The following is a 27,878-nucleotide window of genomic DNA, read 5'->3' on the forward strand; positions in this document are numbered from 1 at the left end:
AACCTGTATGTTTCCACTTTAATTGTTTTGTGCTACATCTGACGACTGTATATTCTACCCTTCACAATAATGGATATTGTCTGCACACTGAACATATTTTCTGACCCAACGTCAGGGCTCACATCACAAAACCTCTTTACATTACCATTTCATATTCTGTTTACAATGGTGGTCAGGTCTTTCGCAAAAAAAAAAAAAGTGTGTACAAAGCCTCCTATTCTGTTTTCAAGAGGAAACAGCTGTGTCCCGCCACAAGGGAGAAACACAGAACAATAAGGAAATAAAACATGTTGTCAGAACGCCAGCGAAGTATCACCATGTCAGCACACGGCATATTGCAGTCATTAGCACCGTTTCTGGGTCTATGTAAATGATGCATTTCTAGGGCGCTATGTCATGACTGGCATGGGCTCAGCACCGAACACAAAATCCGAGATGCACAGAACATTCCTACATCACTGCTGAGCACCAGAACACAGAATACGGAGGGTGCAAAAATGAATATTGAGTAACGGGTAATGACGGAAAATTGTCACAAACCAGACTTGAGTTTCATTAATATAATAAAAACATATGCAAAGAATATAAAGAGGAATTCTCTCCACAACCTTAATAAATTTGTTATACTCATAAAAATAGCTGTAAAAATGAGCAAATAAGCAACGCAAAATGTATAACTTCTTCTATGGTCACAGCCTGTATTCGTGTATGCCGTTTTGGAGTAATTGTTGCAGTTTTGCAAACATTTTGGTGATTATTAACATCTTTTACTATAATAAAAAAAACATCAAAAGCTGAAGAAAAAATAACACAACCCAAAAACTAGCTTCAAATGGGGATATATTTTAAGGTTTTTATGATTTCAATGCGTATATTTGCAGTTTCCTTAATGGCGATTTTGGCAGGAATAGCCCACCATCTAATGTTTATGGGGACCTCCAACCTCTCTGCCTACAGATGATGTCAGGTCAGAGTAGGAACCGACCATTGAAAGCTTAATGGTTGATCCATTTGTTCGGCGTGGAGATAAGCTACCTGATAATAGAGCACACGGGAGTGCCCACCCGAACCAATCGTTCTTATGTATAGGGGGCATATAGCTGTCAGCCATCGATTGTTAGGCTGACAACTATTTAATGTGCTTGTGAACAGCTCTGTCTCAAAAAAGTGCTGGCAATCAACGGGATGGACGAGCAGAACACTTGTTTGTAAACCTGCTTAAAAATCAATTATCTCGGCAGCACATCATCCTGTGTAAACCAATATTGTGCTGCCAAACTTTATATGCTATGCACACAGAATGATCATGTTTGTCTACAGAAATGCATTATGTGTGTATGGTCATTAAATAGCCCGTCAAAGCAGACCAAGTGTACTTTAGTTTAAAGGGATTGTCTGCTGTTCTTAAAAATCTGTCAGAAAAATACATGAATGGCTACATGTCATCAGATTTCAAAATATATACTGCACACATAATTTAATAGATTTCTTAGATCTGACGTACTTACTTGATAACTACAATAATCCATTTAGAAAGTTTTACCTTAATCTGCGCACACCCAATCCTATCGTCAGTTCCTCAGTGTCCCTCCTCCCTGATGCCGCCGAGATCTCAGACTGCTCAGTACAACCTGTAGCTTTTAGGCTGAGTGGGTGGGGACTGATAACACTTGCTTTTGTGGGCTCTCAGTTTCTAGATGCTCATTTTAATATCTGGATTTGGAAAGCCATCATGACATGATTATCTAAACTAAGTCCTCCAGCCTAAACAGTTCCACGAGATCTGTTTACTAATGCATGCCGCTCATATTCAGAAATCTGGCGACAAATCTGCTTTAAATATTAAATCTTCACCAATTTCTTAATTTTAGACGACCTCTCATGGTCCAATGAGCTCCACTAATGTGCTGGTGTTCCTTCACAGGCAGTCTCTACATCAGCCATGACAGGGAAGGGGGCTACGTATCAGGGTCCGATTACTAGATGGGTGAGTCCTTATAGCACATGATATAACGCGGGAAGGTAAGGGACGTACTCTGCCAGTGTCAGAACAGGGGCGGAAGTGTAGCTTCTTGGTCTATCAGAAGTAGCTTGACATTAAAATATTAGTGCAGATAGGAAATGTGTATCAGTAAGGTTGATTTATTTCAATTTTTTAAATACAAAAACAATTTTTTTCTGGACAAACCCTTTAAGTAACTAAAAAACACAGGCTTGGAAATTCCTCATGACCATAATGTGTTACGTTGTCCTTTTACATTTCTCCCTGCATTCGTGATGTGCTCCGGTGGAATTAATGATGGGATTTATAGCCCCGTAGTGGACCAACACACAGAAACTTCTGCTCTGCTTGAGTAGGTCACACCTGGAAAAATGCATTTTCCACTTCTCCAATCAACTAGAATCAGGAAATTTATAGACTACGATCTTTAATTTTCTTATTCTTCACGGCTACTTTTCCAATCACCGATGATTTTTTACCATAAACCAATTTTCTGATTGAGTACAGAACAAATAAAACTGTTCCCTGGAAGTCTAATGTAATTCCACCTACGGCTTTCTGCAGAAAGGGAATTAAACTGGGTGACTGGTTTAGTCACACAAAAAGAAAGAATTAAACGTCGAGTAATAGATTGACTTGTAAAAAATATATGTTTATCGTCTCTTCTTCTTGAAATAAACTGGTACAATAAAAAGGAGTTATTGATTTAGGGTGAATTTGCCACGCCAGACAGACTTTATTAGATACTTAAGCCTGACAGTTTGAGGCTTGGAAGTTATATATGTTTCCCCCTGTACATGATATAATCTATCACATCTTGATATTTGTAAATAATAATTTGGTTTTATGTATTTATGCACCATGAAGCCAGGTATATAGGTCAGGGGTGCCAACTAAACTTCTTATTTTTTCAGGACAGCTAATCAAAAAATCACGGACAGAGAATATTTTTTAAGGACGCATTGGGAAACCGTAACAAATCATTGTGATGATAATTCGGAAACAGAGACATCAAAATTCACTGTAAACTGTAAAATGCTAATAATTACAGTCAAAATAATCTAAATAATCTGTTCTCAGAGTTGGTTGAATGTAAACAGTTGCAGAGCGGAATTGCACAGCTAGGTTCATTGTTTTAGTGGTCCCTGCTGGGTACTACAGTTCCTAAGAATAGGCAGTCAATATTAAAAGATTTTTAAATGGGTTGTCCTCTACTCAGAAAACCTCTCTATGTTTCCCCCTCAGTAATATAATAACACTCATACTCACCTCCATTGCCATTCCAGCATTCTGGCGCTGGCTCTCCCATGGATTACATGACATTGTTATGTCACACGATCCCTGTGGCCAATCAGCGCTGAGAGCACTCTCTGCTACGGATATAATTAACATCTGGAGGCAGTGATAGATGCAGCTGCCTCAGTGATAGCGTGACATAATGTTACGTGAGTCCTTGGATAACCGGTGCCGACATTGCTGAAACGGCGCCGTCATCGGAAGTGAGTATAAGTGTAATTACTTTACTGGGTGGAAACATAAGGATTGAGAAGGTGTTGTTTAAATAGTGAACAATCCCTTTAAAAGACTTGTAGACTAGTATTGACTGCTTATTCTTAGGAGTCACAGTAACCAGCAGAGGCCACTACAACAGTTAACCCAGCTGTGCCGTTCTGCAACTGTTTACATCCAGTCACCGACAGAGCTGAGTACAGCTGATCGGTGGTCGTGCCCAGTGTCAGACTTTCATTGATCTCATAGTGATGACCTATGGATAGGTTATTAATATTATATTAGTGAAACACCCGTTTAAGGGGGAATTGTGAAGAGATGAAACATTGAGCAGTTGTATGAAAATAGGGCGAGTTAGTGGCCAACCAGATGTCAGTTCTCATTTTCTTTCATATTTTCTATGTCTCCCATGCCTAATTAATTAAAATTACTTCAATGGAGAAAAAATACATGGCATAATACTTACCACTTGAAGCAGGGCCAGGTAACCCGCACCAACATTATCAAAGTTGACTTTGACTTTTGTCCAGTAGGCTTCTGTCATGTTCATCATTTCACACATTGTCTTATTGTCTACAATAGACACGTCAAGCTCAGTCTTGTTCTCGGTGTAAACGCATTTTCCAAATTTTCCAGCAAATAAATTCACTCCCATGATGCTAAAAATTAGCCAGAATATGAGACACACCAGCAGAACATTCATGATGGATGGGATAGCCCCAATCAAGGCGTTCACTACGACCTTAAAGCGGAATGAAATAGAATTAGTAATTATTACAAAGGAACAAAAGAAACAATAAAAAATGCATGGACCAGTCGGCTTGATTTTATATTAGGCAAGATGGGGATGTCTTACTTTTAGGCACTGGGAATATAGGAGAATGACAATATGAATTATTATGGCCTTTATAAATGTATTAGACAAACGGCAAAACTATGGAACAAAAATGCTGCTTCAATAAAATCAAGCATTGCACTACATAGGCTCACTTTGTGAGTTGTAAAGAATTATTTTAGGAAACAGAACTGATATTTGCAGGAGACAAAAGGTATAACTAAATTCTTGCAATTTACCCTGGAGTCACTGCCAGGTGAAAACAACACTAAGTAAAATGTAAGGTATTTTAATGATGATCTTCAGTGACGATGAGCAGTTTCTCAGGTAATAATAGCTAATTTCTGGGGTTAAAAATAGTGGAAGCCCAAAGCCAACTTCCTGTTCTGCCACATTTTATAAAACGATTGAATGGCTATTACTTTTGGATTTGTAGATAAATCTGATACATGCATAAGTCTGCTGCAAATACTCAATTATTATCAATGATGTTTGAAAAAGCTCCATCACCATATCCACCTAATCATAGATGTGAAGAGACACGAATGCCTTATATAGGAACATTATTACTAAATATCACATACCGTAAAAGATAGGGGTTCCCTGTGTTCATGGCACACTTACCTCTCGTCTCTGCTTGTATGGAGATGGTGGTCCACCTCTGAGAAACTATTTGCTTACTTAAATGCATGTATTTGGTGCTCTCCTGGCAGAAAACGCACTTGCGAATTTGTCCCTTTTTTTGTGTGGTTCCGCAGCGTTTTTTGTGCGTTTTTGCTGCGGTTTTCTTGCGGATTTGCTGCGTTTTTTACCCCTGCGGTTTTCTATAATGGAATGGGTACAAAAACGCTGCAGATTCACAAAAATAAGTGACATGCTACTTCTTTTAAACCGCAGCGTTTCCGCAGCGGATTTTCCGCAAGGTGTGCACAGCATTTTTTTTCTTATGGATTTACATTGTACTGTAAATCAATTGCGGATCTGCAGCGTTTTTGCACCTCAAAAAACGCTGCGGATCCGCAGAGAATTCACAACGTGTGCACATAGCTTTAGCCTCTCCCTGGGTTAAAGCGAGAGAATTTTGAAACTGCTTAGTCATGTCACTCATCTGGATCAACATGTTAGGCTATAGAAAAGAGAAAAGGGAAATCCACCGGCACTTCCAACAGGAGAATAGGACAGTTGTCCTATGAATAAGGGTGTTGTATACACCAGAAACGCGTCAGGTTTCTGAGGTTTCATTTGTTATCATGTTTTAAAGTTTTTTCTAATAAATAGTAACTTTTATTATCCTGTTGGACGTGCCGGTGGATTTCCCTTTTCTCTTTTCTTCCTTTGCTTGTGATCACCAATGGGTGCGGCACCCTCAGGATGGATCCCGGCTGACATATGGACTTGAAATTGGCAACGTGGTGAGCTTTCTACACTTCCCCTCCCTCCTTCCCTCCTAAGTTATTCGATGTTAGACTATAGGTTGCACTCGATGAGCTTAAGTCTACCTTCAACCTTAAAAACTATGAAGCTTATCATAAATGTAGAGGGGCACGACAATGGCAAAGAGGTTAATTATGGTAAGGGAAGCACAAAAACTTTGGAAAAAATTAAATTCAATGTTTTTACCTGAAATTGGGTATTCTAGTTAAAGGGGTTGTGCCACCATAAAGAATGCATTTAACTAAGCAGAAAAGGTGGAAATAAATGATTTTGTAAGTTCAATTATTAAAAAATTATGTTCCATTCAAAAAATAAAAAGCTTTCATCTGCTTAAGTATGCTCCCTGGTGCCCCCTGGCGTTATTCCATTCCATCTTCCCAGTGGCCAATCAGCTGGCCGAGAATGCACAGTTCCTGTTATCATAAGGGTTCCCCCCAAATTTCCACCCCCAAGTGTGCACAACGCATGCTCCCTGCGTGCACCTCACACTGGTCAGACAGTGAGCGCAGGGAGAATATGTTGTGCATACTGGGGGTGGAGAGATGGGGGGACTCTTATGATAAGAGGAACTGCGCATGCTCGGCCAGCTGATTGGCCACTGGGAGGATGGAATGGAATAACGCCAGGGAGAGACAGGGAGCAAATTTTTGAAGATGTAAACTGGTTATTTTTTGAATGGAGCATAATTTTTAATAACTGTACATTACAAAACCATTTATTTCCACCTTTTTTGCTAAGTTAAATGTATTCTTTATGGTGACACGACCCGTTTAACTGGAATACCTCATTTTAGTTAAAAACAGTGAATTTAATTTTGTCCAAAGTATTTGCGCTTCCTTTCCCATAATTAATCTCACTAAGCCTACTAAGACTGGATGAGTAACAAAAAAATAAAATAACAGGTAACAGATGATAAATATTGATAACTGGAAAATCCCTTTATCTCTATATCAACAGAAAGACATCGATGATATGGGACAACAGCACGTAACTGGCATACAACCAGGATATGTGATTTTTAGTATTTTAAGTTAAGATATAAATACGATCATTGACCGTCACCATATTTAGGCATTAGTGTCTCTTCATCAAAAAATGCATTTACAAATTATTTTCAGGCCATTGCATGAATCAATATAGATATTTTGTCAATTAAAAACAAAATCTATGATCTCACAAGCTGTTCAGTAGAATATGTTGTGACCACCGATCAACTGATTTTTTCATTTTCCAATGTCTATCAGAGATTGAATTATTCAGATACTTTGATAATCAGGGAAGGCTCCCCGATATTCCATTTTCAGCCATTTACATGACCACCTATGACACAAATTATTAATTTATGTTTGGCCACATAATGGCTACGGATGATTTGCTCTAGCAGCGGGGAAGCTCGTATAATGCTTCTAATTTAAGTTTGCAAACTTTTGAAGGTCATTTGCCACAAATGGAGCTAAAGATAAAAGAGATATTCGGCAACCATGGCCACAACATGTCTAGGAGTAGATTGTGAATTGTTTGCACTGCAAATCAAGAAACATGCTAATTACATTAGTTATATGGAGACCAGTATAATGTTTCTTTACAAAAGTCAACATTTTCAACAGTTCATGAGCAATATGTATCTCCATATGATTACATAAAGACAGGACTGAAACCAGCAGTTCTCAAACTTGACGTTTACTGGGTACACCATTAGCCAGTCCTGTACTAGACCTTATCATTTGGAATATGTGACTAGTGATGGTGGCAAGAATTTGTTACAATTGTTCTTCTATTTTCCACCATAGGGAAACATTGATAAGTCACAGTAATGCTGTAACTTTACCAAAACTCTCTATAGTGACCTAATTTCATCATGGAGTCCCAGCCTTAACTATAAATAGGAGAATAATAAGAAATATAACAAACGCATATATCTATATAGAATTACTAACAGTGAGGCCCAGTAACACAGTTTGAGAGACACAAGGTGAAACAAAAGTATTAGGAAAATCAAAGCCACATTAGAAGTCGCACTACAAACTTCAACCATTTAGACATTAATTTCATAAATCATTAGACAAGTTAGAGTTTACATTAATATGTGGACACTGCAAAAAAACACATTCATAAAAAAGACAAACGATTCCACATTAAGCTTTGCAATTGGTTATCCTTGGTAAAATGTAATCTGTATTGATGGTATTAGTCAAGTTTCAAAGTTAGGTATGCAAGATCTGTATGGCTACAAATCAGAGGGGGAATTTACCCAAATCTGTTTATCTTCAATACGTTGCTGGGGCAAATGATCTCAGCACAGCGGCAATATTCTCAAAAATGCTTGAAGGGGTTGTTTAACCTCATGCATGGGGCTCTTGCACATACACTCTACATTCGATAGAACAATGTGCTACTATCAGTATGACTTTATTACATTGGATCTGTAAGGAAAATGTATGACTGACAGCAACCTTTAGAAGTCTGACCCATGGTTATCAACTGACCACAGCGCTGTCTTAATTCTAAAAAGGGTTTGTCATCTACAGGATCGACGCTGAGTAGAGATGTGCAAACAAAATTTGCATTAAATTGAAAAAAAAATTGATTCAGCTGAATGCAAATTACTTATGATTCACTGCGGGGACATCCAGCAAATTGATGGCCAGATGCTACATCAGTGTTCACCAAGTCCGGTCCTCAAGAGACACCAACAGGTCATGTTTTCAGGATTTCCTTAGTATTGCACAGGTGATAATTGCATCACCTGGACAGGCAAGCATTCAATGACCTGTGCAATACTAAGGAAATCCTCAAAACATGACCTGTTGGTGGCTCTTGAGGACCGGACTTGGGGAACACTGTGCTAGATTATGGAGGGCTGAGAATGAGTTAAAACAAAATTTTAAACTCAACTCTACTCTGCCCTCCCCATACCTGTCTCTCTGCAGCCAATCATCTGATCAGCTCTTTTTCTGTTATCTTCTGTCTGCTATCTTCATTCTGGACCAACAGCCTTTTCCAGGCGGGTCTTCATTCACTAGGTTCCACAGTATCACATGGGATGCGATGCAAGCCAATCATGAGTGTGACAACCCCGCTTGCCGAGATGCGATAGGACACAACTTACTGATATGCATCTCACCCATGTGTTGTTGTGAGGCCTGGCAAATGTAAGACATAGCTGATTGGAATGAAGTGAGAAGAAAAAAGATAGAAGAAGAACGATAGTAGGTAGAAGAGCTAACCAGATGATAGTAGTGGCTGGACAGGTATAGGGAGGGCTGAGGGGGGGACTATTAGCATTTTTAAATGTATTTTCAGCAGATTGAATTGACATCAATGTGAATCAAATTCCCCGCCCCCTGAATTGAGTGAATCTGCCCCAATCGAATTTCAAAAAATTTGCACAACGCTAGTGTCAGGTGACTGACCAGTTAAGAGAATGGGGGTCCAGCGTCCCCAGGTAGAAACAGTTAGTCATTCGGGAAAGTTGCGGCTCCACTTAAAGTCCATGTAAGTAAGATAGTCAAACTTTTACGTGGCTATCTTTGAGAAATGTGGAGCAAATGATTTTGGAATAACCGATTTCCGACTACCCATTAGCTTGATATGTTTATAAGATAGTTAATCATTTTGTCTTCAACTAACTTTCCCGAACTCCCCACAAATAGGAACACTAGGGAAAACAAAAGTAAAACAAAGATTCAGCCATGTTTGAATCCTAAATGTTGAGGCTATTGTATCAAATATTACTGAACTTCTCCCTCTGAAACCACTTTACAAATACATTGAGGAAAAGTCATTATAAGCCATTCCCTAAAATCAAAACAGAAGCATTTTGACAAGAAGAAGGAGATGAACACGACTCCTGTATTTTATAAATGGAAGGAGTAAAATAACTGTCCTTGTTCCCTTTAGAATATACATCCAAGGACCTCTATATATTTTCAGTAGTAATTGATAATCTGGCCCTATTCACGTGACTGGTTGGCTGTCAGGGATCTGACTTAAATTTGCTAAACTCTCTGTAATTGATAAATTATCCAAGGATTTGTTGCACTGAAAGAGTTAAAAGGAGAATATAGTAGGTACATGCAGGTTATGTCACATGTATCCCTGTACAAAGACAGACATGAAACATTGCTGGGTTAGAAATGAATGAACAGATGCTCATTTACTAGTAGAGTTCCTAATTAATGGCAGACAGCCGTATATCAGACAGGCAAAAACTGACAAATACTGAGCACAATGGGGATGCTGAACTAGCATGCATCTTAAAAAGGAATCATGCAGAATACGTAAAGAATATATATATATATATCTACTATATAATTATCTAAGGGTCACTTCCATCTTTCTGTCTGTCCTTCTGTCTGTCACGGATATTCATTGGTCGCGGCCTCTGTCTATCATGGAAATCCAAGTCGCTGATTGGTCGTGGCAAAACAGCCACGACCAATTAGCGACGGGCACAGTCCGGCAGCAACATGGCCGCTCCTTCCTCCCCGCAGTCAGTGCCCCCTACATACTCCCCTCCGGAAACCGCTCACACAGGGTTAATGGCAGTGTTAACCGACCGCGCTATGCCGCGGTGTAATGCACTCGGTTAACGCTGCTATTAACCCTGTGTGACCAATGTTTTACTATTGATGCTGCCTATGCGGCACCAATAGAAAAAAGATTTAATGTTAAAAATAATGAAAAAAATAAAAAATCGTTATATGCCCACCGTCCGTCGGCCCCTCGGATCCACAACAGGCTTTTTCCCCTCGCGATGCTCCAGTAACCGATCCATGCTGCGATCTCGCGAGATGATGATGTAGCGGTCTCGCAATGCATTCTTCAGACCGGAGCGCGCGAGGACTCAGCGTCGGTAACCACTTTGCTTGGATCCTGGGGCTCCGGAAGGTGAGTATATAACTGTTTTTTAATTCTTTTTTTTTAACAGGGTTATGATGCCAACATTGCTATATACTACGTGGCTGGGCAATATACTACATGGGCTGTGCAATATACCACATGGGCTGTGCTTTATACTACGTGGGCTGTGCAATATACTACGTGACTGGGCAATATACTATGTCGCTGGGCAATATACTACGTGGCTGGTCAATATACTACGTTACTGGGCAATATACTACATGGCTGGGCAATATACTACGTTACTGGGCAATATACTACATGACTGGGCAATATACTACGTTACTGGGCAATATACTATGTGGCTGGGCAATATACTACGTGACTGGGCAATATACTACGTGGCTGGGCAATATACTATGTCACTGGGCAATATACTAGGTTACTGGGCAATATACTACGTAGCTGGGCAATATAGTACATAACTGGGCAATATACTACGTGGCTGGGTAATATACTACGTGACTGGGCAATATACTATGTGGCTGGGCGATATACTACGTGGCTTGGCAATTTACTACATACTACGTGACTGGGCAATATACTACGTGGCTGGGCAATATACTACCTCACTGGGCAATATAATACGTAGCTGGCCAATATACTACGTCACTGGGCAATATACTACGTCGCTGGGCAATATACGACGTAGCTTGGCAATATACTACATGGCTGGGCAATATACGTGGCTGGGCAATATATATATACATACATACACACACAAAAGCTTAGCCGTAACTTGACAATTCACTTTTTCTGGATACACGGGTAGTAACAAATCAGTTATGTCAGTATTTTGATTAAAATATAACTTTTATTAAATCAATTAATAAAATAACCCCAAAACACTGACGATCAACACAGAAGAAACAGCATATAAAAACACAAGGTGCACCTCTATCATCACAGTCAAATCCAGGTTGAAAACCAACCAAGAATGTTGATGCCAGTGGCACTACCCAATTAAATAAATGGCAAGAAAAGATTCAACAGAATCCTACTCATCTCCATCCAGTCCAATACCAAACTGGCACATTAATAACTGGGAATTTTAACCTCAGGATAATTAGTGTCTGTGGCAACAATTTAACAGATAAAATGAAATTATACTCATCTCCATAATATCAGACAAACTTGCAAGATGGTATAATTAATCATTTGGTTAGAAAAAAAGGAACATTCTCACCCAAATTTCCAAATGTGAAAGCGACTCCAAGTTGTTGCTCTTGGTAGCATGGACAAGGACTATCTGTTCCTCCTTGTCCAGGTCGGAGTTAATAAATCCAGGTTATCTCCCTCTTATTAATTCATCAGGTGAGTGGCTGGTATCAACAATGGCCTCTCCTGCTACTGCTATAGTCGGGAGCCCTTACCGCAGGTCGTGGTTATTGGATCTCTCACCATCTTGCCAGTTTTTCGGACCCTTTGGAGTTTAGTATAATGTCATCTTATCTATTAAATAGTTGCCACTGACACTAATTATCCTGAGGTTAAAATTCTCAGGTATTAATATGTCAATTTGGTATTGGATTGGATGGAGATGAGTAGGATTCTGTTGAATCTCATCTTGACATTTATTATTCAATTGGGTAGGTGCCACTGGCAATAAACTCCATTATTTTTTCAAACTGGATCTGACTGTTCCAATAGTAAGGGTTTTGCGATTGTTTTGGGCTTATTTTAGTAATTGGTTTAACAAAAGTTATATTTTAATCATCCCACCACGCACTATATGAATTTTCAATAATTGGGCTTGTCCAATGCTATATGCCCAGCTGTTCTATGTCATGTCTATGACATTGAGTGAATTTCACGAATAAAAGCAGTATATCTAGTATAGCCTTAGCTACTATGCGCAATGTCAAGAAATTATTAGAATTACATATACATTTTTATTTCTGTAACTGTTATTTCTCTTTTTTTTATAATTCCTTTCACTTATATGGGTATTTTTTGGGGGGATTCCAAAATTAATTTCTTACTAATCTCTATGAGATCACGTTCAGTAGCAGTCATGCAGCTGTGTATTAAAGGTACAACACTCAACTTTTCTAGGTCTAATTGACATAAAATTTAGATCAAAATAGGTCCCTATGATCATATAAGCTCAGCTCATCAGATAAAGAGGGTCCGCATGGTAATACAAGCGTTTAACTATGGCCATTTAAGCGTCTATTCATTCTATTTTTTTTAGTGTCTGTTGGAGGTATTTAACCCCTTCCCAATTGGAGAAATTTTCTGTTTTTGCACTTTTGGTTTTTCATCCACCTCTGCCAAGAGCCATAACTTTTTATCATTCCAAATGCAGTATGTAAAGAAAAAAATCAGCACATAGACTAACTGATGTTACCCTATTAATGACACCCACAAACTGGGCTTGTTCAGGAGGACAAAGATGGCAACCAAGGTGGTCTACTCCAGGGAGCCATGACAACACATTAACCGATAGTATCAGTGCACGCTCATACCGGTATTTGACAGTGGCATTTAAATGGTTAAACATTAACAATCTGAGTGTGGTCCGGCTGAAGATATTAAAGGAAGATGCCAGCTGTCTATGTGATCTATATATGACATAAAAATTGAGTATTTTTATATTGAGAGTTGAAGGAGTTCTGCGACCGCCCTCCCTCCCCCACTGGCCATATCTGATAGTCCTCTGAACCATCTATAACTATGGTATGCTGCAAGTCTCACTTTTGCAGTTGTAGTGCTTTGGAATTTACCCCTAAAAACAGTGTAATGTCTTTCCCATTATGAAAGAATACAATGGATATAAAAAGTTTTCACATCCATGTTAGAATGCCAGGTTTTTGTCATGTAAAAAAAATCATACCAAGAATCATTTCAGAACTTTCTCAACTTTTAATGTCAGCCATAATCTGTACAAATCCACTGAAAAACAAATTAAAAACATTTTGAGGGAGAAAATAAAAATGACAAAGCTAAAATCATGTGGTTGTCTAAGTGTGAACACTCTTATAATTTAGGAGGCAGTTGTGTTCGGAATTAGCCAATCACATTTAAACTCATGTTTAAGCAGTCAGCACACAACCATCGTTTACATGGATTCTTATTAACCCCGATATCAATTTTAGCTGTTCTACCAGGATTTTCCTATTTTGTTATTTGCATTGTACAGCAAAAGCCATAATCCATAGACAGCTTACAACACAGCAAAGGGATCACAGTGTTGAAACTTATCAGACAACAGAAGGGCACAAAACAATTTCCATGGCATTAGATATAATATAGAACACTGTGAAGATAGTCATCAAGAATTGACTTAAAGGGAACCTGTCACCCCCAAAATCGAAGATGAGCTAAGCCCACCAGCCTCAGGGGCTTATCTACAGCATTCTGTAATGCTGTAGATAAGCCCCCAATGTATCCTGAAAGATGAGAAAAAGAGGTTAGATTATATTCACCCAGGGGCGGTCCCGCTGCGATCTGGTCCGATGGGCGTCGCGGTCCGGTCCGGGGCCTCCCATCTTCTTACGATGATGTTCTCTTCTTGTATTCATGCTGCGGCTCTGGCGCAGGCGTACTTTGTCTGCCCTGTTGAGGCCAGACAAAGTACTGCAGTGCGCAGGCGCCGGGATAAGTCAGAATGCCCAGCACCTGCGCACTGCAGTACTTTGCTCTGCCCTCAACCGGGCAGACCAAATACGCCTACGCCGGAGCCACAGCGTAAAGACAAGAAAAGGACATCATCATAAGAAGATGGGAGGCCCCAGACCGGACTGCGACGCCCATCGGATCGGACCACCCCCCAGGTGAGTATAATCTAACCTTTTTCTCATCTTTCAGGATACATCGGGGGCTTATCTACAGCACTCCAGAATGCTGTAGATAAGCCCATGATGCTGGTGGGCTTAGCTCATCTTCGATTTTGGGGGTGACAGGTTCCTTTTAACTTTGGTGACATTACCTAAAACTGGACATTATTGATGTGTGAACATGCTCGGATAAGGTGTTATCTGAGCATGCTTGGGTGTTAACCGAGTGTCTATGAATAATATTTTTGAGTCCCCACAGCTGTAATTCTCGCAGCTGTTGAACAGCTGCAATACATGCAGGGATTGCCTAACAAAGAGGTAATCTATGCATATTTTGTGGCTGTCAAGCAGCTGTGAGACATGCAGGTGCAGGAACTTGAACATATTATTCGAGCACACTAAAGACACTCGGTTTGGACCCGAGCATGCATGTATAACATCCTATCCGAGTACATTCCCTCATCACTACGGGACATCTCTCAAAAATTTATGAAAAAGGAAGAAGAAATTGGCTTGGGAAGCTGCCAAGAGGTCTACAGCAACATTAAAGGAGCTGTAGAAATTTTTGGCGAGTACTAGATGTGGACGCCCTCACAATCTGACAGATTAGGAACTTTATTGCAGGGAACAGCTTGCAAAGATTGCCAATTCTGGATGTTCTAAGCTTATAGAGTCTATAAGCTCCTACCCAGTAAGACTGAATGCTGTCATAAATTCAAAAGTACTTCAACAAAGTATTAGTTTAAGGTTGTTCATATTTATTTTCTTTTTCAATTGCTTTTCAATTGAATTGTACAGATTATAGATAACATTAAAGGTAGAAAAAGTTTCGATATGATTCTTCTTGGTATGATTTCTTTACATGACAAAATTTCCCAGGGGTGTGTAGATTTTTTATCCACTGTAACTAAATGTGAACAGCACCAATAAAAATAGTATTGCACCGTTACTTTTTATGCAATTTCCTATTTCTAAAAGGTCAACAAAGGTGAGTTTGAACTTTTAGTGTCCCCTATTTCGGCGCGCGAATTTTTGCCTGTAGGACATTATTGCAAGAGAGCTTGGCTGAGTAGATTACACAAGAAGGAAAACACACAGCAAGTCAGCAGGATCTAGGAGCAACATGGCAGATGTGACAACCTACATGGTGAGCTGCAGCATGTGCTACATGTTCACAGATCGACCAGAAGAAGAATCCAATTTCACCTGTCAGAAGTGTAGACTAGTGGCCCTTTTAGAAGAAAAGGTGCGGGGTCTGGAAGAAAGAATAGCAACTTTGAAACTCATCAAAGAGAATGAAGACTTTCTAGACAGAACAGAAGCATCTCTACTGGTCACAGAAGGTGCAAAAAGTGTCAGAGAACCTCCAAAAGCAGATGAGTGGAAGCATGTGACCAAAAGAAGCAAGAAGACCATGGAGAAATCACCAACCACACAACTGAAGAACCGATATCAAATCTTTGTAGAGGATGAAGATGGCACACCTAAGAATGAAGCAATACCAGCAAGCAAAAAAGAAAAGGGCACACAGCAACAAGTGACAGCAAAAAGTACAGCCAAGAAGCAATGAAGAGTGGTGGTGGTGGGAGACTCACTACTGAGAGGCACCGAAGCAGCCATCTGCAGACCGGACATAACTGCAAGAGAAGTATGCTGCCTTCCAGGTGCGATGATCAAGGATGTGACCGATAGGATACCAAAGCTCTTCAGCTCCAAGGACGTCCACCCATTTCTTCTGATACATGTTGGCACCAATGACACGGCAAGGAAGGACCTACCGACAATCTGCAAGGACTTTGAAGAGTTGGGGAAGAAAGTAAAGGAACTGGATGCACAGGTAGTTTTTTCTTCTATCCTTCCAGTAGACGGGCATGGCACCAGGAGATGGAACAGGATCCTTGATGCAAACAACTGGCTAAGACGATGGTGCAGACAACAAGGATTTGGATTCCTGGACCACGGTGTGAATTACTGGTATGATGGACTCCTCGCCAGAGACGGACTACACCTCAACAAACCTGGGAAACACACATTCGCCAGAAGACTCGCTACACTCATCAGGAGGGCGTTAAACTAGAAGAAGAGGGGACGGGAAGAAAAACATTAGACTCGAACAAAGACGACCCAGGAAAACATACTCAGAAGGGAGGTAAGAACATTTCTAAAACAATCCACAGTGAGGAGATTGGAACAAAACAAAATCCTCTAAACTGCATGCTCGCAAACGCCAGAAGCCTGACAAACAAGATGGAAGAACTAGAAGCAGAAATATCTACAGGTAACTTTGACATAGTGGGAATAACCGAGACATGGTTAGATGAAAGCTATGACTGGGCAGTTAACTTACAGGGTTACAGTCTGTTTAGAAAGGATCGTAAAAATCGGAGAGGAGGAGGGGTTTGTCTCTATGTAAAGTCTTGTCTAAAGTCCACTTTAAGGGAGGATATTAGCGAAGGGAATGAGGATGTCGAGTCCATATGGGTTGAAATTCATGGAGGGAAAAATGGTAACAAAATTCTCATTGGGGTCTGTTACAAACCCCCAAATTTAACAGAAAGCATGGAAAGTCTACTTCTAAAGCAGATAGATGAAGCTGCAACCCATAATGAGGTCCTGGTTATGGGGGACTTTAACTACCCGGATATTAACTGGGAAACAGAAACCTGTGAAACCCATAAAGGCAACAGGTTTCTGCTAATAACCAAGAAAAATTATCTTTCACAATTGGTGCAGAATCCAACCAGAGGAGCAGCACTTTTAGACCTAATAGTATCTAATAGACCTGACAGAATAACAAATCTGCAGGTGGTTGGGCATTTAGGAAATAGCGACCACAATATTGTGCAGTTTCACCTGTCTTTCACTAGGGGGACTTGTCAGGGAGTCACAAAAACATTGAACTTTAGGAAGGCAAAGTTTGAACAGCTTAGAGATGCCCTTAATCTGGTAGACTGGGACAATATCCTCAGAAATGAGAATACAGATAATAAATGGGAAATGTTTAAGAACATCCTAAATAGGCAGTGTAAGCGGTTTATACCTTGTGGGAATAAAAGGACTAGAAATAGGAAAAACCCAATGTGGCTAAACAAAGAAGTAAGACAGGCAATTAACAGTAAAAAGAAAGCATTTGCACTACTAAAGCAGGATGGCACCATTGAAGCTCTAAAAAACTATAGGGAGAAAAATACTTTATCTAAAAAACTAATTAAAGCTGCCAAAAAGGAAACAGAGAAGCACATTGCTAAGGAGAGTAAAACTAATCCCAAACTGTTCTTCAACTATATCAATAGTAAAAGAATAAAAACTGAAAATGTAGGCCCCTTAAAAAATAGTGAGGAAAGAATGGTTGTAGATGACGAGGAAAAAGCTAACATATTAAACACCTTCTTCTCCACGGTATTCACGGTGGAAAATGAAATGCTAGGTGAAATCCCAAGAAACAATGAAAACCCTATATTAAGGGTCACCAATCTAACCCAAGAAGAGGTGCGAAACCGGCTAAATAAGATTAAAATAGATAAATCTCCGGGTCCGGATGGCATACACCCACGAGTACTAAGAGAACTAAGTAATGTAATAGATAAACCATTATTTCTTATTTTTAGTGACTCTATAGCGACAGGGTCTGTTCCGCAGGACTGGCGCATAGCAAATGTGGTGCCAATATTCAAAAAGGGCTCTAAAAGTGAACCTGGAAATTATAGGCCAGTAAGTCTAACCTCTATTGTTGGTAAAATATTTGAAGGGTTTCTGAGGGATGTTATTCTGGATTATCTCAATGAGAATAACTGTTTAACTCCATATCAGCATGGGTTTATGAGAAATCGCTCCTGTCAAACCAATCTAATCAGTTTTTATGAAGAGGTAAGCTATAGACTGGACCACGGTGAGTCATTGGACGTGGTATATCTCGATTTTTCCAAAGCGTTTGATACCGTGCCGCACAAGAGGTTGGTACACAAAATGAGAATGCTTGGTCTGGGGGAAAATGTGTGTAAATGGGTTAGTAACTGGCTTAGTGATAGAAAGCAGAGGGTGGTTATAAATGGTATAGTCTCTAACTGGGTCGCTGTGACCAGTGGGGTACCGCAGGGGTCAGTATTGGGACCTGTTCTCTTCAACATATTCATTAATGATCTGGTAGAAGGTTTACACAGTAAAATATCGATATTTGCAGATGATACAAAACTATGTAAAGCAGTTAATACAAGAGAAGATAGTATTCTGCTACAGATGGATCTGGATAAGTTGGAAACTTGGGCTGAAAGGTGGCAGATGAGGTTTAACAATGATAAATGTAAGGTTATACACATGGGAAGAGGGAATCAATATCACCATTACACACTGAACGGGAAACCACTGGGTAAATCTGACAGGGAGAAGGACTTGGGGATCCTAGTTAATGATAAACTTACCTGGAGCAGCCAGTGCCAGGCAGCAGCTGCCAAGGCAAACAGGATCATGGGGTGCATTAAAAGAGGTCTGGATACACATGATGAGAGCATTATACTGCCTCTGTACAAATCCCTAGTTAGACCGCACATGGAGTACTGTGTCCAGTTTTGGGCACCGGTGCTCAGGAAGGATATAATGGAACTAGAGAGAGTACAAAGGAGGGCAACAAAATTAATAAAGGGGATGGGAGAACTACAATACCCAGATAGATTAGCGAAATTAGGATTATTTAGTCTAGAAAAAAGACGACTGAGGGGCGATCTAATAACCATGTATAAGTATATAAGGGGACAATACAAATATCTCGCTGAGGATCTGTTTATACCAAGGAAGGTGACGGGCACAAGGGGGCATTCTTTGCGTCTGGAGGAGAGAAGGTTTTTCCACCAACATAGAAGAGGATTCTTTACTGTTAGGGCAGTGAGAATCTGGAATTGCTTGCCTGAGGAGGTGGTGATGGCGAACTCAGTCGAGGGGTTCAAGAGAGGCCTGGATGTCTTCCTGGAGCAGAACAATATTGTATCATACAATTATTAGGTTCTGTAGAAGGACGTAGATCTGGGTATTTATTATGATGGAATATAGGCTGAACTGGATGGACAAATGTCTTTTTTCGGCCTTACTAACTATGTTACTATGTTACTATGTTATTTCGTTTTTTTCTTCATTAGTTAAAGTTCACATTCCAAAAAATGTTTTTCTCTTTACTGGCAATATTGCTGCATACCCGTGAAAGATTTAGTACAAATGGAACATGTATTATGCTCTGAACCCTTCCAGTCTGAAAACAATCTCACTGTATTGTGTGCCACAGCTAGGGCTCTGAATTTCTGCATATTAAAGGTGACATTTTTAGGCATCGCTGCCAATGGCCGGCCTCTGGAGACATGAGAGGGCCAAATTTTCAGACCATTATGAAGGCATATGAATTAGCTCATTGTGCAATAAATGTGTTTAGCATAAATGAAAAACAGTTTCATTGCTTCTTTAATTGTCTTGTAAGTGTAGCCTGTTTTTGCCAGATATTTTGCATTGGTATATGAAATAATTTTTTTCTGGGAAAGACACAGAAGTTGCTTTAATATACTTTATAAAACCATATTTTGAAGTCATATTTTACATACATTCCCACCATGTAGATATTCGAAAATATAAAAAGGACTTAATTGGGGTGGTTGTAAAGAAATGATTTTACTAGTGCCACCTCCTATGGCACAATAAGGGGCACTGCTGCATTAGTACTGTAGAAAAGAACTGGTTACACAATAGTTCAGAAGTATAATATAGCGTAGCACCGTATATGAACTTAAAATTGGCAACTCTAAGGTTAACTATTGTTAGAGCAAACCTCCGGATCTAACGTTAGAATTCGGCATCACTAACAAGACTCATGAGACCCAACAGCACAATACCCCACCTGAAGCAGACCATGGAGCCTTGAACTTGTAGTTTTTAATTCCCCATTTGTTTTCATAACAGTATGATCACTTAAGCTCAAAAACATAAGTTTGTGAGCTAAAAGGCCTCCCAAAAAGATTGCTGGAGTCTCTTTGTTAAATCAGAGGGGTAATTGAAAGTCGAAGAATGTTGCTTTATCTATCTAGCTAAAAGGTATGAAAAATTTAGGAAATAAAATTATATACTGTACATTAATCATCTGACATTAATGTTTGATCAAGTTCTAAGAATCTTAATGATTGTAGAAAACCTGGACCAGGAGCCTGAGAGGACCCAAGGGTCTCTTTACTCATATGAGAATATCAGTAATATATTATATGCGATAGTTAAGAGAGTCTAACAGGTTTTGCATTGTGGAAAGGACGACCAAGTGATGTCAATGAATTTAAACCAAGTTAATGTAGAATTACATAATGACTAAAAATGTTCAGAGGAGCTATAAAAACTAAAATGTAACCACAGTTCTGACAAATAACACATATTGGACTGATAAGCAAACTGTTCTTGTCCGAGCACAATGTGTAGGCTGGTGAAATATGAATCACTTAGGACCTTCTTCTGACCCGACTGAAATACTAAATGACATCTTTAGTCTTAATGTCGTCATCTTGGCAGTTCAATCAGTAATTCTGCCAAGTTTCGTATTCAGAATTTTTTAATAAATGCTGTTTCTAGTCATCATCAAGGTTCACAGCATATATTTTAGACATGTTCAAAACTATCCTATATTAGAAAATAATAGCAAATTGCGAAACCAGGAAGAGAGATTTCCACCGGTTAAGACGATTGCCGTAATAAGCAATGACTACTCACAGTGACAAATCATCAGTTAGGCCTGTTGATGAGTCCAATATTCTCAGTCCAATCATGGATTACGGTCTCCTGACTCTAAATTAACAGCATCATAGGCATATACAGTATGTTGAGTTTGGAGCCCAGCAGATGGTCTAGACATTGCGGTCTGTACAAATACCGTGAAGGATGGAAGTGTAAAATTAGCCTTATTCTCTAGAACAGGAGTGGGCAATTAATTTTCCCGAAGCGCCACATGAAAGACCATGACTGTTTGTGGAGGGCAGAACAAATAGCTTGAAATTAATTCTACTCAATATTAATTTATTAATATTAATTGTATCACTTAACACTGAGCATAATTAAGTATGCGGACACCCCCTATATATCTTTGAACCACCCCACAGCCCCTTATATAAAGCATGAGCTTCATACAGCCTACAATATATGCAGCATGAGCCCCACACAGACTCCCTATAAACGGCATGAGCCCCACACAGCCTCCCTATATACGGCATGAGCCCTACACAGCCTCCCTATATATGACATGAGCCCCACACAGCCTCCCTACATACAGCATGAGCCCCACACATCCTCCCCATGTACAGCATGAGCCCCACACAGCTTCCCCATGTACAGCATGAGCCCCACACAGCCTCTCCATGTACAGCATGAGCCCAACACAGCCTCTCCATGTACAGCATGAGCCCCACACAGCTTCCCCATGTACAGCATGAGCCCCACACAGCCTCTCCATGTACAGCATGAGCCCCACACAGCCTCTCCATGTACAGCATGAGCCCCACACAGCTTCCCCATGTACAGCATGAGCCCCACACAGCCTCTCCATGTACAGCATGAGCCCCACACATCCTCCCCATGTACAGCATGAGCCCCACACAGCTTCCCCATGTACAGCATGAGCCCCACACAGCCTCTCCATGTACAGCATGAGCCCCACACAGCCTCTCCATGTACAGCATGAGCCCCACACAGCCTCTCCATGTACAGCATGAGCCCCACACAGCCTCTCCATGTACAGCATGAGCCCCACACAGCCTCTCCATGTACAGCATGAGCCCCACACATCCTCCCCATGTACAGCATGAGCCCCACACAGCCTCTCCATGTACAGCATGAGCTGTGGTTAATTGATAAAAGATCATCGTTCTCGGCAGTTAATCGATAAGAGATCACAGTTCTCGGTGGTTAATTGATAAAAGATCATCGTTCTTGGCAGTTAATTGATACCCACTGCCGAGAACAATGGCAGCCTATGTGAACTTAGCAATCTAATACAGATCGCTCAGTGTGCATTGTTTACTTTGGCCAGGCTGTAAACAGGCACTCAAACAACCGCATATCAGTAAACGTTTTCCAAAAAATGATAGTATTGTGGTGCCGCTCGGTCTGTGTATATGTGCCCTTACGTGAAGATTTTAGATCAGTGGTGTTCCCATATCCCCAATTTACACAGGAGAATAATTACACAGTACCGTGGTCACCAACCTCTATCATGGGGATTAAAGATACTGTATTTCTATATCTTTTATTGACTGCAATCAGTGCAGGTAAAATGGATACAATTCAAAGGACCAATTAGGGCATAAGAACAAATGGCCTATCTTAATGTATACTGTACTTACATTGTAATGTCTTCACATCCTGTTCTGTCCAGATGTGTCCGGATCCCCGAATTCCACGTGGCGGAATTTCACCGACCTCCATATTGGGACACCCAAGTGATGGGTGTCTCAATATGGAAACTGATGGTGGTACCAGCCTCTTGTGCGGTACTACCAGAGGAACACCGTTGCACCACACACACACACAACACACACACACACACTGTATATGCCATATGCGCCATACGCACCACACACACACACACACAGACACACACTGTATACGCCGTACGCAGCCTCTTGCCCGGTACCACCAGCGGAATGATTCGCTGACCGCTGCCATCTTTGTACAGGAGGAGCAAATGCGCAGTTTTAATGTTACCGCCACTATCTGTCTGCACAAAGATGGCGGCGGTCTGATTTACTGCGCCTACATGAATTCCGCACAGGTGCAGGAAATCATTGGGCTGATCCCGGTGGCAGATGCGCGATGTGTCTACAGACAGAGGAAGCCGGTCACATTAAAGGGGTTTTCCCGCAAATGAAAGTTCATTTTAAAAATTGTCTGTGTCTGACCGTGTACGGAGCATACCACATCTCCTGGGCAGGAGAGGAAGCAAAAGACAATACTGATATTATTGCAGGGGATCACAGAGGATTTCTTTGGTCAGGTAAAATATTTCACTGATTGTTTTTAAACAATATTTTACATCACAAAATGTATCCTCTGCGATCTCATGCTGTAATGTCAGCATTGACTTTGAGGGGAGAACACAGCACAGGAAGGAGAGACAGCAGACAAGGGGGATAGCCATTGGGGAAAGAGTGAGTGGATAGGTGGGTGAGCACATGGGGGAGAGATTCTCAACGCTGAAAAGCCTGCCCCCATCGTGACATTACCGCCCTCCCGATGTGATGGCATCAGGCCTCCATCTAGTTAGGGCATAAGACCATCAGGCACTGGTTCTCTGCTTTGCATCACCTACTATGAACTACTGCAGAGAGTCTCTGACAAAGAGTGGTCCCTGCTTTAGCAGACCAGGTTGGTTTTTCTATATGAATGGCTATACTTCTGGTTGGCCTTTCCAGGGAAAATGTTTGGCTTGATAAAGCTGCAAATTTGTAACTGTAGGGGGGTAAAAAGGGAGCCGTCATCTGTAGATTCTGAGACCTAAGTAGGTCCAAAAGCCCCCTACCCTGCTACATAAAAAAATGCTACTATAATAATTTATACATATGGGGCTGTTACAAATTTTGCATTGGGTTCCAGCATCTCCCAATTAAGCCTCTTCAAAGTTGACAGCTTCAGTGCGCAGAAACCAAAGCTTAATGAATCTGTACTTTGCAATAAATTTGGAACTGAATTGACATATTTTTGTAATTTCTCTCCTATCAAGTATTCCAATATTACAGTCTATTGAAAGATGTCACCATGACCTGCAAGAAAAGGTAAATTGTTGTATCATAATATTCGTATTCTTGTGCCGACCAGAGTATAAATGTAATTGCTGGAGAGATGTTGAGCAGGAAGCTGCATATTTATTACTTTTGTAATATTTTTTGTAACTTTTTGTAACTATTTGTAACTTTTGTAACTATTGTATGTACAAGTCCCCTCTATAATTTGTAAAGCGCTGCGGAATATGTTGGCGCTATATAAATAAAAATTATTATTATTATTATTATTATTATTATTATTACTTGTGTAAATCTATTCATTCTGCTCTGTGCCATTATTCAAATTAACCAGAACAAAAAATGTTCAAACTGAAGGGAAATTAGAGAAAATAAACTTCCCTCTAACAATATCTAATTACAAATATTGCTAATTGTTGTTTACTGCAGCAGGAGAATCAGGGCACACAGCCAAGTGCATTAATAGGCTTCTAACATATGCTTAGAGCAATGCTTATGTGCCAGCTGTCACCAGGCTAAGATTCTCTATACCTCTTTCTAACATATCTCCAATAACACCTAACTGATAACTACGCAAATAATGGTACAACATTGATTTATTAATTTACATAATCATAATACGAAAGTCCAAGAACAGGGACAGTCTACATGCTTCCCAAAATCCACAAATCTGGAAATCCAGGAAGACCAATTATTTCATGTGTGTGCACCCTTACTGAGAAGGTATCTGGATGGGTAGAGGGCATTCTTAAACCACTGGTAAAGGATACACCCAGCTTCATTCAGGACACAACTGACCTATTGAATAAACTAGCAGCAATAGGTCCTCTACCAGAAGGAACCATCCTGGCCACCATGGATGTGGAATTCTAGTACTCTAATATCCCACACCAAGATGGATTAAATGCCTGCAAATTCTTCCTGGAAAACACTGGGACTGATGCTGATTCTGTTGTGAAACTTATAAAATTCATCCTCACCCGCAATTACTTTGAATTTGACAAGATATATATCTACAGAAGACTGGCACAGCAATGGGAAGTAAAATGGCCCCACAGTATGCAAATCTTTTCATGGCCAAGCTTGAAAGCAACTTTTTGACTTCATGTCCCATCAGGTCTCTGGCCTACTACCACTACATTGATGATATCTTAATCATCTGGACGGAGTCTGAGCCACAGCTAAAGACGTTCCATGAACGTTTAATCAATTTCATCCTATCATCAACTTAACACTCAACTACTCCTGCACTGAAATTAACTTTTTGGACACCATCATTAAGCTGCAGAACAATGAAATAGAAACATCCCTGTATCAGAAGCCAATCGACCGCCCAACATACCTTAAATGGGACAGTTTCCATCCAAAACACATAAAAAAATTCTATTGTCTACAGCCAAACCATCAGATATAATCGTATATATTCCAACCCCATGGATAGAGATGAACACCTTGGTCGCCTCAGAAAGACCTTTTTGAATCAGGGCTATCATCCAAGAACAATTCAAAACCAAATTACAAGAGACACCAGAATATCAAGGAATCCCCTGCCTCTAGTAGTCACCTACAATCCAAATCTGGAGGTGCTAAGGGGAGCTGAACGGAAATTACAACCTTTACTACAAAAGGATGCCCGCTTACAATCCATTTTTCCAGACCCCTCACTACTGTGTTTTAGGCAGCCCCCAAATCTAAGAAGCATCATTGTCAGAAGCTCACTGTCCTCTCCAACAGCTGCAGGAACCTTTCCTTGCAACCAAAAAAAAATGTAAAACCTGTCCATTTATTATGACTACGGACAAGATAAAGATCCCCAATTCACATCAGGACTACAAGATACCAGGTACTTTCAGCTGCGTCACTTCTAATGTGGTGTACTTAATTATTTCTACTAAATGTCCAACTGGAGGTCTGTATGTAGGGGAGACAGGGCAGAAACTGAGGACAAAGATGAACTCTCATCGCCATACAATAAGAGAAAAAAGAATGGATCTATCTGTGGCAATACTTTTTTGTCTCCCCGATCATAGCATTATGGATATGAAATTACTTGCATTAAAAGGTAACTTCAAATCTCAGAGAGACAGAAGAATATGGGAATTTAAGCTAATGATGACCTTTGACACTCTCAGTGCAGGAATGAATGTGTCGCATGGATTTGTCTTTTGTACATCAACTAAGGAATTAACTCATCAGACCATGTGGGGTCACCATAACACAGAACCAGACCCCAATCAGAGGACAATAAAACATTCACACTCCTTAGCTATGAACTGTTCCAATATTTATGGACATAACTGTTTATCACTCACATAATGGTAATTCTGCTTCACGGTCACCTGTCTTATCTATGGCATTTTTCTGTGCTGTGTTGTGCATAAATATGTGATTCTTCACAATTTCTATTAGTCTATGCCTGATGAAGAGACCTGAGTAGTCTCGAAAGCTTGCAATTTGTTGCCATCTTTTCAGTTAGCGATTAAAAGGTATCAAACACTGAGGACTCTCAATTCTAAATATTTTTCTATCCACTGGCTAACATGGTACCAAGATATATATCTTTCCTGTATCATAATCATAATTATATAACTGGCAGACATCTAAAAATGTAATAAAAAGTGGTGAATTTCCTCAGTAATGAAAATGAGAATTTAGACTGAGTTTGGTCACCCCCAAATACATTGTCTGTAGAAATATCTACATCAGTGTTTATGACTCAGTGAATGCTATACACTAAGCAAAAATAATTTACCTGTATCTATAATGTAATATTATGAGATAGTAGATAAAGATATATTGAATACAATTCATCCCAGGTATATATACTCTATGTGATTTATACAACAAGATATTGAAAAGTGAAGAGCGCACAGGGAAATATAAGGGCTTTTTATTGAATAGCTGCAATTGGCAAAGTGCATAGTGCCATCCCCTAGACAAACAATACATGCTGATAATGAGTCAGGTACAAGTCATATAAAGTAACACCGAATGGCAGTAAAGTGAGAGTACCAGCAAACAGTGTATTTCTGACATGCCCAATGCATATTTTGCCGTTGCTTGTTCTACCCACACCTTACAAGAAGCAACAGCGAAACGTGCGTTGGGGGCACTGTTTGCTGCTACTCTCTATTTAATGCCATTTGGTGTTAGTTGATACAGATTAAAACTGATTCTTTATCGGCATGTATTGTTTGTCTAGGGGATGCCACTCTGTACTTTACCAATTGCAGCTATTCAATATGAAACCCTAGCATTTCTGTATGCACTTTCATTATCATGTTGCATAAATCACATAAAGAGTATATATACCTGGGAATAATTGTATTCACTATATCTTAATGTACTCCTATCTCATAATATTACATTACTTTTATTCTTTTTGCTTAGTGTATTGCATTGACTATGAGTAAAATATTGATGCAGATATTTCTATAGACAATAAATGTATTTGACTAAACTCAACCCAAACCCTCCTTTTTTGTTACATTTTTAGATATCTGTCAATGATGTAATTATGAATATGTAAATTAATAAATCAATTTTGTACTATTATTTGTGTAATAATCCTTTAGGATTTGTACGGCTACTTTTATGAATACCAATTCTAAATATTCACCGGAGCCTCAGTGGATTTTTTCCAATTTGCATAGGTTTATTTAAAGACA

General features: G+C 39.9%; 1 protein-coding gene across 1 annotated transcript in view; it reads right to left on the bottom strand.

The window, feature by feature from the left end:
• The window catches only part of LOC138641943 (sodium channel protein type 5 subunit alpha-like), a 476,947-nt gene that overhangs the window by 29,381 nt on the left and 419,688 nt on the right, over nucleotides 1-27,878 (bottom strand). The window contains exon 23 of the mRNA XM_069729776.1: nucleotides 3,978-4,253. Within this exon, the coding sequence (XP_069585877.1) occupies nucleotides 3,978-4,253 (276 nt within the window). The remainder of the gene's footprint in view (nucleotides 1-3,977; nucleotides 4,254-27,878) is intronic.

This window comes from Ranitomeya imitator, chromosome 6, assembly GCF_032444005.1.
Source record: "Ranitomeya imitator isolate aRanImi1 chromosome 6, aRanImi1.pri, whole genome shotgun sequence".
Classification (NCBI taxonomy): domain Eukaryota; kingdom Metazoa; phylum Chordata; class Amphibia; order Anura; family Dendrobatidae; genus Ranitomeya; species Ranitomeya imitator.